Here is a 15,803-nt window from a genome sequence, read left to right on the forward strand (position 1 = left end):
GTGACTCCGCCGTAGCTCCTCGCCCTCTCGTGAGGCCGTCCTGCTGCGGACCATATCCATTACGTCGCTGCTGTGTCGCCTAGCCAATTAAATTGACAAGTTGACGAATTACATAGCCTCAATGGGGGGCCTGATGACCTCCAATGAGGTATTATTCTAATAAACAATCAAATTGCTGAATTCAGAAAAAACTTAGCGAGCTTACCGTAGCTTTAAAATCAATATATTTAATATTTATATGACTTAATTTTGTATAATTTCGAACGTTGATGTGGTAATTAGCTCATTATAGGAAGATCCTAGGAAGTAAATAAATGCGATTGCCTATGGCGCTCCAAAGTGAACAGTAATCTAAGTATAAATCAAAATCTAAGATGATATATAATGACATATGTATGTATATAATCATAATAAATATAAGAGTTACTTTTATATATGCAGAAATAGCTAGAATACAACGAGGGGTTACTTCTGGTGAAAACGAATAAGCAGTAGCTAGTACTAGTAAAACATAAGAATCATTTTAATTAAAGTTAAGAGTAATCCCCAACAATCCGTAACGGCAAATAAACCACAAATATCGGTTCAATTGCTTTCCATCCAGGACCACAGAGAAATCAATAAAAGGAAGCAATAAAGGATTTGGCAGCTCTACAAATAGAAGCATTCATGTTGGGAATGTGAATACTTTTAGCAGAGGTGTGTCAGTATACTTACAATATCCAGTTGAATTAATTTGATTCAAATTTACTATCAAATTAGCTTACCTTTCAAAAGACCCAAAAGGCCAAACTCCTGGCTTATCCGACCAAAAATTCTGTTCTTTAATCTCATTAAGTGCGTGTGTGTTGTCTTTTGATAAGTTCCAAGGCCCAGGACCCACCCTACGTTGCCTGGAAGTTGAACTATCAATCTGACAAATATAAATGGGTGCCTTGTTGGTCTTTAATCACATTAAAAGTTTTTTAACCTGTGGTTTTTGGCACAAAGGCCCAAGACGATTTCTTTGCCTCATATCCCCTCCCATTGAAAACAATACTGTATACGTTTTCCTTGACATTCAATTATCTAGTTTCCAAATTCAATTTTATTCCTTGGACTATGTGTTGTTGGTCTTTAATTGCATTAAATTTTTGTAGTTTTAGGTAATGATTTAAATATTTGGTTTTAATTAATGCATCTGCTACTCGTACATTGAATTTCTCTCTAAACATTTACAAGATGTCTATGTGGATGTTGCTAATGGGAAGTGGTATTATAGCCGGAGGGCGGGGGCTCTTAGGTGGGCTGTGGGTGGGCGCTGGGGGCTGCGGGCTGAGGATGGGCCCATTTAAAGCTTCTGTTGGGCCAGCTCCTCGATGGTGCGGGCATTGGTGAGGGTCACCCACAGCGGGGACTGGATGCTGGCCAGGGAGTAACTTTCGGCAGCGTCCAGCGACTGCGACTTCCGCATGGCCGCCTCTGATCGGCGTGGAGAGCCGCTGCTGCTGCTGCTGCCGCTGGCGGTGGCGCCACCGCGACGAAGATACCGCTTGGAGCTACGTTTGCTAAACGCGACGACTGCCTCGTCCCCACCGCCGCTGCTGGTGCTTGCGGCCCGCAGGTCCTGGAGGCGACTCCGCCGTTTGGCCAGGGCCATTGAATCGTGCGACTCCCTCACACTGGCCGTCTTCCGCAGCTGCGGTGGCACCAACAGCTGTGACGACGTCGAGGCGGGTAGATCCTTGGCCTGGGGCGGCGCCTGAGGATGGGACTGGGACTGGGGATGTGCGAGCGTTGTTGGGGGCGTCGCAGTGGGCGGCGGCTGCTTCGTGGCTAACTGTTAGCTTGAGGAAAAGGACATCTTGTAGGAAGTGGTGTCCATGGGCGACTCGGGATTGAGGATTTCGGTCTGCGTCTGTTCCACATCGCTGCAGCGCTCCTCCAGCACGGTATCCAGCTCCAGCGAGGTGAAGCCCTGGCTTAGGCTTCGTTCAGGACGTAGACTGATAGCTCGCGACGATCGGTAATCTGAGGGCGCAATCAAATCAGTTCGAGTCATCAGTAATTCAGGGATTGAGAGATTTTTTTCGGTTAGGGCAAGGTAGAACAATGCTCGTGGTTGGGGGGTGGGGGGGATGGGATAGGCGGCAGGTGTGAGAAAGATTGATGGCGACAAATTGAAAACGTGCGACGGGCAGGTGGCAGATGCCAGATGGGAGACGGCTGGGCACCAGGCTCTGACCCCGACTCGGGTGTTGTCTGGGGTTTTGGGCAGGGGGTTGTGGTGTGGTGTGTGGGGTGTCAAGAAGTGAAAGATGTGCAAGTGCCACGCGATGGGTGTGCGCACAGTGGGGTAGGAGTTGATTTATTGGCCTCTAATTTGATTTATTCGCCGTTGTAATGGGTATGTTTATGGAGTTTACACTAGATACATCAGACACAAAGGGAGTCCTTCAAATGTATGCCATGGTATGGTATGCTATGGTCACAAACAAGGGTTTTCTAAAGCTCCAAAACTTATATATTCAGAATGCGATTGAAATGAGCCTTCGTCTGCGCTCCTCCAACTTTAATCAGGAAAGATTTCGATCAATATGTATAGCCATCAATGTTAAATTTCTTGGCTTACATAATTCCTATACACAAATGTACTCGCGAAGATCTTTCGAATTGATTCAGTAGGTATTTATATTTATTTATTGATGGGAGAATATGCCCATACCATACCCTTTTATGGTGGGTTTGTCTTATGTAAATCTTTCTTTATTCTGAAACAAATCTAATATTGTTTTTGCATTTAAATGGTAATAAGACATTCATTATTGGTATTTGAATGGCCAAAAATGGCTAGAGCTTAGAGCTTTTATTTTATTTGGTCTCTTTACAAGAAGTATTAGCATTTCTTTAGAGAACAGTTACTCAGATTTCGACTCTATCTCTCCCCTTATTTATGTTTTGCATATTGTATACTCGGACTCGTATTCGGACGTACATACATATGTATCTGTGAGATTCGTTTTCCATTTCCGATGTTAGGAGGTATTTCCGATTCAATTCCTTTGACCACAAAGTTTGGATTCTTGGTCGCCTAATGTAAACACAGGATTCAGTTGGGAGTGTGGGTGTGTATAGGTGCGGATGTGTGTGTGTGTGTGTGTGTGGGGGGGGGGAGTTAGGAATTTTGGGGTTGGCTTCTGCGGTGCTACGTAATTGTTTTGCGAAAATGTATGCAAACAAGATATACGAGTGTGTATGTATATAGGTACGATGTGTATGTGTTGGGGAGGTGTGTTTGTGTGCTGTTTTGGGGCCAAGGAGCAAAACAACCGAAAACAAGTGTAGTTTGTGGCTGTTGCCGCTGCTGTGGCTGTCATCCACATCACCCGCATCATCATCATCGTTATCATCATCATCATCATGGTCATGTGAGGAGGCGAGGGCGAGGACGAGGACGAGGACGAGGGCGAGGCAGCTCCTCTATGAGACCTGAAGTGGCATTTCCATTCTCTCCCTCCCTGCTTTGGCCCCTCTCCATCCGCCCTCTCTTGCGCACTGAATATGAAATTTACAGTTATAAAAAATGTTGCTGCGTGTGCGTGCGTGCATAAAGCAATGAAATCCCCATGCCCCGTCGTCGCACAGAGCTGTGTAGAGGGTTACACATGGCGGGCATGTGAATGTGGCAGTCGCCAGTTGGCAGGTGGCAGGTGGCAGGTGGAAGGTGGCGAAGTGGGAGCCGGCCCAGCCCAGCCCGGACCGGTCCGTCCGGCTGTCATCAGGGCATGTTGCTATGTTAAAAAGGCAACAGAGAGGGAGGGTGAGTGAGGGGGAGCGAGGGGGCAGCGAGGGGGAGCTGCCTTATTCACACATTTTGTTGCTTTTTTGAATACCCGGTGCTCGTTTAGGATAAGACGGTCGTTATATCTATAAGAATGTGTAACGGAACAGGCAAGAGAAAACCGCCATATTCTGGCACCACATTCGAAGAAAGACTCTTGTCTTACACACTTCCATGTACAAATTGAAGACATGTCAAGCGGCTGTGACATTTTGCAATCGTTCCGGCTACTCCCAGTGTAGTACATACATATGTATTTATTCGTATTATCTGTTTTAGTAGGTATAAATATACAAGTAATACCCATGGGACATCTGTGTATCTGCATGTACACTTGTGTACATTTATTCCCCCATTGAGTGGGTTTTTTTATTATTATCCGTTTGCCTTTTGTTCCTTTTCACTGGGCGCAATCGTTTATCCGTTATCCTATACTTTTAAGCATTTAAACGCTTCTGAGTGTACAGGGTAACAGATGGGTATAGTCAATTATGAGGCTTTTTCTTGCTTTTGTTTGTTTGCTGAGCTTCTGCCTGCTGCCTTTCATTTGTTTTTGTTATATGCAAACGAGGGCAGGCGAGCGCCCAAAGGTATGCAATGCAAATGCAGGCAGCGCATGCCAGCTGCTGCTGCTGCTCTGTCCTGTGCCTGACACATGTAAAGCAGCTCTCACACAAGCACACGCACCTACACACACACACACACATACACACACTGCTGGTGTGGAGCATGTTTTATTGAGTGGCTGGCAACTGTCGCCACCCTGCCACAGTTTTCTTTCAGCTTTCTTTGCTGTCTCCCGTCTCCCGCCTGTCGCCTCCCGCCTGTCGCCTGCCGCACTGCCGCACTGCCTACCAATGAAGGTGGCTGTGGCTGTGCAAACGAATGCCTGCGGGACACGGACAGTGACACGGACTCCGGACTCCCTGCTGGCCATGGCCACCGTCCATGGGCTCAGCTCGGCTCATCTCGGCTCTACTGCCTGCTAAAGTCAAGCTCAAAGCTCTTGGGAGGCATTCGTAATTGATAACCCACTGGGCCGTGCAACATATCCATTGAGAATGGCAATTCGATTTCTGAGTGCCGTCGAGAGGTTCATTTGCCGACGACAAAGACTCCTAAAGGCAATGTTTCTGCCATCTCCTGGCTACACTACGCAACAGTGCCAGGGCTCTTCGGCTTTTCTTCCATTCAGAAATATAATTTCCGTGGTTCCGTATTCCAAATTGGAATACGACTTTAAGTGGCAATAATTTGGTTTAATTGATGATATTTTTTCATTTAAGATCTTGTAGATCAATATATGGAAAAAGGACTAAAGAGGGTTTCCTTCCTTGTAAAATTATAAACCAAAAGGAGATATGAATTGTGTTGCATAGTGCTGCCGGTATAGATTTTCTTATATTTGTTTTTTTTTCGGTTATGCGGGCGTGGCGGTACCGAAAAGACCAACAAAAACGATGATGATGATGATGATGATGAGGGTAATGTTGATGCTGATGCGTCAGGTGCTTTTGTTATCTCTTTGTCAATTTAAAATCCCATTTTGGGGGATAAAACAAAGGCCGAGTTATGCCGGGAATGACAACGTGGCCACCAGGGGGAGGGAGTACTATAATAACTACGGCATGGCATACATCAAGAGGAGGAAAGGATAACTCAGTGCAGAAAAAGACAAGGACAAAAATGGAAGCAGAGAGACAGAGAAGCAGAGAGTGCAAAAGTGGTGCAGAGTGCGAATGAATGGAGAGATGGGGATGCATTCTACGAGCACGTATATAGGCAGGTAATCTTTTGATCTGCGACCATCACCTGCAAGCAAACAGGAAGCGGAAGGAGGAATGTGGAAAGGGTGAAAGCATAGGAAAAGAAAGTAAAAGAGAAAAACGTTCGACACACATTACACAACACTCAACACTCACTAAGCCTATGAATTGGACTAAATCTGACCAGGCTGACGGCATGGTCCTGCATGTCGTAGTTGCGCCGCCTGTCCCGCTCCCTGGCCAACTTTGCCCGCCGCCGCAGGCAACAGATGACGATCAGGGCCAGTATGGGGAAGCCGAAGATGCACGACACGATCGGTATGACGATCGATTCGGGTGAAACTGGAACGAAACGAAACGAAACAGAGGAGAAGTTCAAATGTTGTATACTACATACAAATGAATAAAAATGTTTGTTAAATGAGAATTTTACAAAATACGAGGGCCTTCCATTTTTCTCTTTTCTGATCAAAATTGAATAAAACAGAATGGATAATAGATCTCTCTCTGCTTTGCTTCATCTGATCCTAACTTAAGCGTTGCCTATCTTTAATCTAATGAACTGCATCTAAATGAATCCACTTCTACCTGAATTTCACTAGACAAATATCCCATAAGTGAACGGATACATGAATGTAAGTTCATTGTGAATGTCACCAACAGTGACGCTACCCCCCACAATCAATTCAGGTAGTCCTATATTATAGAAACAAATACAACCGATTTAGAGGGGTAAATTGTACTGCAGAAATCCAGAAAATCAGCTGTTTGCCAGTCACACGTGAACGTGGAATCCGCGAATTGTATTTGCACTATGCTGCGATTCATAACTCAATTTTAAAGCTAGAGTTCTACATGAAATACAACAAGTGGTTATATATTTGATACGAGTATATCCTTCACGAGTAAATAACCTTCACTTTTCCAGTCTTACCTTAAGGTCTTCTTAAGGAACCTCTTCTAGAACCTCTTCTTGCTTCTAGTAGTAAATTCAAATCTTTATTTGTGGGTCGCTTAAAAGGAGTACAAACAAGTGTTACCCACTTTTACTAATCGCACCCTTCCGTATCCGACGTAATCTGCAACAACCTTGCCTAACCCCACTGTTCCCTCATTAACCTTATCTATTTAATCTATCAGAGCGTGTCCCACACTTTGGCTACCTTTACAGCCCCCCAATTCAAAGCAACTTGAGATGACCTTTCCCAACAGGATCTCGCCCTATAAGGCTTTACCATCCACAAGCACACACACTCACACCCCGCTCCACGCCATAGAATGGCTTTGCCAAATGTTGCATAAATGTTAATCGCACCGACTTTGGTCTTGTCGACACACCGCACTACCCAAACCCCCCAGACCCCCCAGACCTCCCCGACCTCAGACCACAGAGCCAGCGAAATGGGGCCGTATTTGCCTAATTGTTGTGGTCAGCCGCACAAATGCCATCGCCTGGCCCAAGATTATTTATTTATATGTTTATTTTATCGCAATAACCGAGGGCTCTTGTTTGGGGCTGGTGTACGGGTGTACAGGGTTGGGGGAAACTCATGATTCCGTAGCTCATCTCCGGCTCATTTGCATGGCCTCACATTGCGGCCGGATAGCGCGAAACATTTCTATGCACACAGAGCCTCGCCAACTGCCGGGAGTGGGTTGAAAAAGTAATTTTATTCAACAATTTTGGACTAAATTTTGTAATCTTTCAGCGACATTTTGCCTGGAGAATCCATTAACTCTGAAAGGAGGCTTTAAAATCGAGGACTTGATCTATACATGGACTTGGCTATTTACTGTTTGCGCGATTAATTCAGGGGAGGATTCTTTCTGTATTCTTTCCATTGGGACAATTGATTTTAGCAGAGGAATATATCTTCTTTTCCAGTTTGCTTGGCTACTTGACCTGCCTGACGATTGCTGCTGGGAGTCCCAACCATTTGAGGCAGAAAACGGAATCTCCCCTTAGCGCATTTGTGCCATCCTCTTCCTCGTTTTGAATGCGGACTTCCTCCTAGAATATTCAACCTGTAAGTCAAGTGGGGCTTTTCCACCAAACCCCCGCCACTTGGCGACCTAATTTACCAGCCTCCGAGTGCTTCCACTCATAATTCATGTCCCCCCCACTTTGAACGAGCAGCAACCAAAAGTGGCGCCACAGCCAACGGTTGCTTTAATCTAAGCCACAAAATCCAAGGCCCAAATTTTGTTTGTCGCAGAAAACCAGAATGACAACGAAACCAAGTCGGGTCGGGAGTCGACCTCTGAATACTGTGGGGAGAGGCCTCAAAAGAGGACCATAGACGATATTTAGAAGAGCTTAGAAAGAATTTTAGATAAGGATAATCATAGATGGATAGAAAATCTTCCTTCACAGCTTTCAACAAGGGGAATGAATGCTTTTTAAACTTCTATAACTGCTAGCAAGCAAAGACTTCTGACTAAGGCTTATGATGCTGAAGATAGCATTGCTATAACCAATATAAGCCCATCCTCAAGAGCTTAAGGGTCGCCTCTGAGCGATTCACATTCCGATGATCAGGAATCCACAATATTCTGTTCCATTTAGTAATCAACGCGCACTCGAGGCAAAGATCAAGCCACTGGCCCATTCAGATCTTTGTGAGCCAAGGGTTATCCTCGGCTGGAGGATGTCCTGGCCCTCTCCGGGTGCTCTTAATGGCGCATCCCGTCCCCGTCTCCATCCTATGGCCTGGCTCTTATCCTGACTTTATTCGATTAAGTTCGAGTTCGATCAGGGGCGTAGTCACCAAATATTTACATTTACCCAGCGCTTCCATCTTTCGTGTCTCTTTTTTTTGCCCCAGGACTACCCCCAGAGCCGGAAGCCGGGCGCCTGCTGCCTGCGGCCTGGTGCCTGAAGAGAGTGCGCCACTGAATCCAATTAACGCCTTCAAAGTGACAGTTCAAATTTACACAAATTGATGGCGAATGGGACCAGGGGGAGTGATGTCTGAAGTGCCTCCAATGGGTCTCCAATGGGCATTAGTTTGCCGTTGTAATCGCGAAGGAGCAGCTGTACGCTGCTCCTGCCATTCACGCTGAGTCATCAGGCATCGTTTGATGCTTGAAAAATTCAATAAATACAATAAAAATAATGCTTTTTTCTCCACTCAGACAGATTTCCACTCTCCCTTTCTTCCGCTCTTCCACTCTCTGGTCTCTGGTCTTATCCCCTGATATTCCCCCATATTTTCAGACCCATTCACGGCTCCATGGCTTTCAATGGAAATCGAATGTTTGCATATTCGACGTCGACAGTGGAATGCGCTACAAAGGCATCGCAACGAAAAAATCCTTCAGCTGAGGAGAGGCAATATATTTTAAGATACACACACACAAACACACACATATGTAGTCGTATTTCTGTTCACATACATACACACATATGTATTCGTATTCGTACCAATGTGACTTCTCTTCTTCTGGCTCGGAATATGCGCATCAAAGTCAACCAAAGATGATTGCGGTCTGGTCCTAAAGGGGGAACCGGAACCAACTTTGAAGTCCCAACCTAACTTTGATGCTTAAAGTTGCAGAAGAAAGCAGAGAGTGGACAGCAGACCCAGCCCCAGCCCCAGCCCCAGCTCCATCAGCTGTGTTGGGTTATGCTTTTGGTCGAGACATGGGAGAATAGTTGGTCAGAAGTTTCGTATTTGATCTAGCCAGGCGGTTACGTATAAATACATACGTTCTCTCGTCCCCTGCCCTGAACGAGTTGAGCTCTAGAGCTCAATGGAATGTATTCGCCATATATGATGTATATTTTGGAATTAGCAGACAAAGCGGCAGCAAATCCTAAACTGAACACCGCAAGAATCCAAGTTATTACTCATTGGATACACTCGAAATACGCTCTACACTTCACACTCGAATTGAGACCGTTCAAGGGTCAAAAGTTCGGTGTTCCGGCCTCTTCCTGAAAAAGCATTCAACCGAAACCTATCCTACCTGCAAAGAATGAAGAACAATTGAACAAACTATAAAAAAAGTAAAATTTCAGAAGAGTATTTTCTTGGGGGGTTCGTGGGTTCGTGTACTCTGTTCTGTACGGGTTTTGATCGGCAGATTGATTTCAGAGTGTTGAAATCGTTTCAAACTAATTCAATGTTCAGATGCGCATCTAAATATGATTTCCCGCCGTGTCAAACCCTCTTCAAGAGGCTGTCTCTATTCTTAGCCTTTAGAAAAGCATCTAGAGCGGTAACTTAGTTATGGTTGAATTTCCATTTAAGCTTCTGCCTGACTGGGCCTCTCAAGTGCCTCTCAGAGGTACGGCTCTCCGGAATCCAGGAGTATGCCGCTAAGTAGAACGCATTGTTAACTTATCAATGGAGCCGAAGGACGTCGCATTCATCGCATTCCTGTTACACCATTTTATCGGATGAATTTACGCGCATTTTGTTGGCGAATCGTAATGGGCGAGTTTGTGCCTGTTTTTGTTTTGTTCAGCTTTCGTTTTTTTCTCTCTCCCTTTTTTTCTTGTATTTTATTTTTTGGCAGCATCGGCGAAAAGTTCTTTCTTGTGTCGGGCATGACATGGCCTCCACGACACTCCGCCCAGCCGACGGCTTCAGGCCCACCCACAGGCCATTCAGCAGGGAGTGCTCCAGCGCTCGAACGCGACGTCGCTCTTCCCTGTCGATGTCGATGTCGATGTCGATGCTGAAGATGTACGTCTGGGAGTGGTTGGAGGTTGGAGGACGACTCTGAATGGAAATGGCAATGGGATTGAGAATGAGTCTGATAAGACTGAAGAGGAGTCGACAATGTCGTCGTCAACTTGTAGGCCGTCGCTTGTCAGGGAGAGTACTGTATTTGGGATGGTGACAGCGACGGGCCCGGGGTAGGGTGTACGCGGTGGCAGTACTCTTAATAAAGACGACAGTGCCGCCCCCCGAGCTCAGCGACCTTTACGCCTCTAATTTGTGAGCCGCTTCGGGCACAGTGACATCGGCGCCATCTGGTAGGTTCCTGCGACCTTACACTCAACAAAAAGAAACGCAGAGAAAAGAAGTGAAAGCAGGAATCATTTCAAGTCAAGTATATGTATTCCCTGATTAAGCTCTGAACATGTACGTATTCAGCTTGCTCCCCCATTCTCTTTGTTGGACCTTGTCCTCGACTTCCGACTTCCCAATCTATTCACTCTCATGCGTCACTTAGTATGTGTTTTAGGACCTGGCAAAACCTGAAACCTGCAACCTGCAACTTGATATCTTTTCCCTCACTGTAGCCATGGCCCTCCCTCAGCCGTGCGTACTCTCTTTTTCAATCTCATTCCCAATCCAAAACCCAGGCCCCCATCCAGGCGACTACTGCATGTACGTACTCGCGACAGTTGCCTTAAACAATCAACAGCTACAGTCGAGTGAAACTCTTTGCAATTACTGAGACTTAGCCTTGTCTAATTGCCGAAGGGGGCGGGGTCTGGCTCTGGGTCTGGCAGCTGGCAGCTGGGGCGTGGGCAAACTTTTCGATTGGCCTAAGCGGGCTGAAAGCCAGTCAAAGTTAGGGCCTGCCACCGAAACTATATGAAAAAAAAAGAGATGACACCCCAGTCGGAGCTGGAGCATGAGTCGATGCGGATAATGAGGCCTCGGGTGTCATCTCATGCAAATTAACTTCAGCAACGGGGAAACTAATTGGGATGAGTCTGGGGTCTGGGTCTGGGTCGTGGGTTGTGGCTCGTAGGATGTGGGTCGTGGGTTCTGGGTCTTGGCTCGGAGTCTGAGTCGGAGTCTGGCACGCGACCTCGATGGATGACTGACTGCACTGATTTGATTATTGACAGGCGGCCAGAGATGGAGCTGGTGGAGCCGTAGTCTGACTCCCATTCATCCTGCAAATGTTCCTAATTAAGTTAATGCTGTGAGGCGTCCAAAGACCTTTGGGACTTGGGTAGTCCTAGATTAGGGGTTCATCCATTTAACTTAATGGCAACTGACAAAAAAACAAAAAAAAAAAACATTTTGATGAATTCGTTTAAACATTATCCACTTATTTGGTTATAACTTTTTATTACAATGAAATTCAATTAGCAAAAGAGAATGTATTCCAATTACAATATGTTTCAGGCCTGTAGATATGTAGAATATCTGAAGGAAAGGAAAGGATAGCTCCAAAGCTCGAACAAATACGAATGAGGATTTATCTGTAAGCAGGAATTAAGAAGGCCTAGGGGTTGACTGGAGTCTGACTTTAGTCTGAACATCGACCCCCCTTGGATATTCAACTGTGTTTGCCATGAAGGATCAGATTCCATTTAAATTTACATCTACCTTCATAATTGAATCTCGGTCTTGATGGTCGGTCTTTTGAAAGCTCCTGGCTCAAGTTACGTTTGGGTTTTGAAAGGCTAATAAAAGGATTAATGAATGGCTACTTTTAGACAAGTGTTGAATAGCACTAGAAGTGTGAGCTCTATTCCAGAGAGACGCGATAGATATACCAACAAAAATACGAGTACATATAAAAACTTAGTACCGGCAGCTTTTTCTCTTTGAATGGAACAGACATTCGGGTTTGAACTCTATGTAACAGAGATTTCGTATCCCCGTAGGTTTTTCTTTTTCTACTCTTTCCGTTGGGTAGAAATTGAAGTCATTTGGACCCAAGATAATCGTACTTTTAGGTAGTCACAGCTCTTCCCTTTGAAATCTCTCGAAAGTGACAGTAGTGACAGAGTACCCTCAGAGTAACACTCACCCGTTGGATAGACAACGATGGTCGTTGGTCGATTCTTGTTGCCGGCCGCTATGAAGGTGGCCACCGTCTGGGCCTGGAAGGTGGCCGCCATGCTGCTGGTGGCGGGGAGGGTGGGCAGCGTGCTGCTCAGCACGGAGCTGGCAGCCGTGGTGGAGGACTCGATGAAACCGCTTATGTTGCCGCCGGGAAGGGCTCTAAATGCACTGTAGATGTCCGCCGACTCGGTGCCCCCCAGGGGATTGGATGTGGCGTTGGCCAGCGACTGGTGGCCGATGGCCGACTGCGTCTCGGGGAGTTGCTGGAGCTGGTGCGGCGGCTGATGATCGATGCGCTGGCCCTGGGTCACGTCCACGTCGAGGACCGCCTGCAACAGGAGTGCGGGCAGGGGGATGTGCTGGGCGGGACTGGCATTGGCGCTGGCGCTGGCGCTGGCCATGGTGGACAGGGTTCGGTTGAGCAGGTTCCTCATATTGCCTGTGGTGGCCTGCAGCAATTTGGCCGTTAGATTTGCGGTCCGTGAGGGATTCGAGCTCTTTGATTCTGATTCTGACTTCTTTGCTCTCCTGTCTGACTCGTCCGCATCATTCCCCACGGATTGGTTATTAATGATGTCGGGGGCTCCGGGTCCGGGTCCGGCTCCGGGTCCGGCTCCCCTGCTGTCTGGAGCTGCTTCCGTAGTTTCAGCGGCTGTTGCGGTCATATTGTTTAATAATTTTGCAGCATAATCGTAAATTTCAATGAGCATTTGTATGTCGTACTGGCTCCGGCTCCGGTTCCGCCTCCCCCTTCGGCTGTCTGCAAGAGAAGTGTTGGTGAATGCCAGGACTGTGTGCTGGGCTGTGTGCTTTTTCTCTGCTAATTGCTTTAATGAATCACTTTCCACAGCTGCATGCATGTGTGTGCATGTGTGTGTGGTGTATGCACGCGTATCTGTGTGTGAGAGAAAAAAGGAAATATGTGGCAAAAGTTTGCCCCAATACCAACACCAACCAACCAACCAACCAACCACCACCACTGCCACGATTGATTGCAAGCGTGACCCTAATGAAGCATCCGCGTTTGCCTAAGTGCTTCCATCTGGCGGCCGGGGCCGCTGCTGTCCGGGCTCCGGCTCGGCTCGGCTCCTGTGGTCACACTACGCCGTAATCCGAGGACTCGAAAGAGTGGTTAAGCTTTTCAAGGACGGAGAACGTACCAGTCCGGCGACTGGTCGCAGTCTGGCTGGCTGGATGCGTGGATTAAAGCGTACGTTTTTGTGGTTCTATCCAGAGCAGAGAGCAGAATCCTCTCTATAAAATACCCCAAAACCCGCCCAGAACCAAGTGCCAAGAATTTTAAAGTTTCACCAGTTTATGTTCCTCGCTGCATGGAAAATAACTGTGTGGTTTCTGTGCTTAAAATGCCTTCGTATCAAAAATTTGCATTTCGCTGCGAAACGGGGTCAATCCTACACTCAATAGATTCCAATGTAATCAAGTCTTGTAGCAACATCAAGTCCCTAAAACTATCTCTAACTATTCCGAGTCTATCCCCAGATTCTAGGACGTTCAATTAAAAAAAAAAAAAAAAGCCGAAAGGACCTAGAAATTGGTACTAATGTTTAGTAAAATTTCTTGAAATCTATGCTACACATAACTGGTTGCCAAAAATTTGTAGAATATTTCTATTGTTTTATTCAAAGACGTAATAAAATCCCATCCTTGTATACGTTCATGGCCATAAAGCGCTTCAATATCTACGAATTTTGCTGATTTCATAAGGGACTCATTCCAGATTACAGATTTATGGCTTTTCCAGTTCTTAGGGTATAAGCCTCGGATACTTTCAGTTTGGCCTTAAGACTAGCTCATACAAGTGGCTGTCGATTGTTGACTCCTAAAGGTTTCTGTAGGGCCTCGCCTAAAGCTACTTTCCCAATAAAAGACTAGTTTTGCAGGTTCGCTTTTTCCATCATAAGTTGGAACACAAACAATACCTGCAAAGCACTTGACCGGTATCAGGATTATTTAAGTTTCTTTCTCAAGGCCGAAGAAGAAGAACTGGCAAGCTGCTTATCCCATAATGCCCCACAATTCTCTCCACGCTTCTCTCTGCGGATTAATTAAATGCTTTTAAAGAATTAAATATTTAAAGTTCTGCCTACGAATCCCACCTACGAATAATCCCAGGGTCTGTTTCTGTTTCTGTTGGATTATGTAAGCAAACCCAAAATCTGTTCCGGACCCGGACAATCCCTCTGTAACTGTAAAAGTCCTCTCTGCTGCTCTTGACCTAACAATAAACGTCCCACACGTCCCGTCCTATCCACACTTGTTGGGTCCACAAGAGCACAAACATTGGAACCGGTGCCCGTAGCACGATGCCCGGTGCCCGGTGCCTGGTCGCTGGCCACTGGACCATCAAGTGAGCAATCCAGAAGAGCCTCAACTCCAGTGGCCCTTGAAACTGAAACTGGTGTGGCGAGGGGCATAAGCATACACACTATGTACGTATGAGCAAGAACGGGTGGACTGGGACACTTTGGCGACAACGGGCCATAAAAATATGTTAACTATTGTATGGGGATGTCGTGGACTGGCTTCATTAAGGCAAATCGAATTGAATCGAAACTGAGTAAGCGTTAGGGTGTACCCCATCCATGGATACACATGGATATTCCCCAGTTCCCTCAGGCTAACACTGACTACCCCTTCCATTTATTTGCAGTGCTACTCGTACTTCCCCATCCCCTGCCATGGGTAGCACTGGCCTCCACTGCCTTTGCATGGACAGCACTGCTTTACCACTGCTCTGCTCGTTCTTTCCACCGTCTTTCCGTGGTCTGTCCGCCGTATACCCTAGCCGCCAGGGAGCACAATTAAATGGGCAAGCACGAATCGTTTCTGGGATATGGACAGGCACGAGCCGCCGTCAAAAACGGAGAACGACAGCAAGGGAAGGGGGCCTGGGATGGATACAATACGAGCAAGCGGGAAGCACGTCCTTCTGGGCACATGTCTGGTGCGATATGATTATAATGTACTTTCGAGTTTATGGTCGGATGGTCGGTCGGATGGTTGGTGTCCATGTCCCGATGCTTATTCAAATGTGAATCATACTTTAGCACTTGTCTTGCGGAATCTGGCACCGAAAAATAAATCTGCAAAAAAAAATACACACTCGCACGCACACAGAAAATCCAATGAAGATGCAGCCGGCGCACAGCAACGTACGGAGACACGTACCGAGACACGTACACAAATGGATCGCTTTGAATGCCGGAATATCCGTTACGATATCACTTTACGTCTTCACGTCGTTCGCCCGCGCTGCGCTGCTGCTTCACACGTCGCTGCCGCTGTCGCTGCCAGTTGTTTTGTACCGTTGTTTTTGTGCTGCAGCCCGCTTTTATAGTCCGGCGGAAATTTCCTTAAGAGTAAAATTCACCCCCCATACTGAAGGAAACAAAAATATCCCTCTAATGTGTGTCTCTTATACAAGCAATCGTATAA

The 15,803-nt window shown here is 46.5% G+C and overlaps 1 protein-coding gene across 1 annotated transcript; it reads right to left on the minus strand.

The window, feature by feature from the left end:
* Nucleotides 1-1,051: 1,051 nt before the first annotated feature.
* On the minus strand, nucleotides 1,052-15,662 carry LOC108165031. The gene is given in 4 exon segments (XM_017301068.2): nucleotides 1,052-2,010; nucleotides 5,743-5,928; nucleotides 12,313-13,107; nucleotides 15,411-15,662. Coding segments are annotated over 3 exon segments (1,611 nt in total). The 5' UTR covers nucleotides 13,058-13,107; nucleotides 15,411-15,662; the 3' UTR covers nucleotides 1,052-1,330.
* Nucleotides 15,663-15,803: the final 141 nt, after the last annotated feature.

This window comes from Drosophila miranda, chromosome XL (assembly GCF_003369915.1).
Source record: "Drosophila miranda strain MSH22 chromosome XL, D.miranda_PacBio2.1, whole genome shotgun sequence".
In the NCBI taxonomy this organism is placed as follows: Eukaryota; Metazoa; Arthropoda; class Insecta; order Diptera; family Drosophilidae; genus Drosophila; species Drosophila miranda.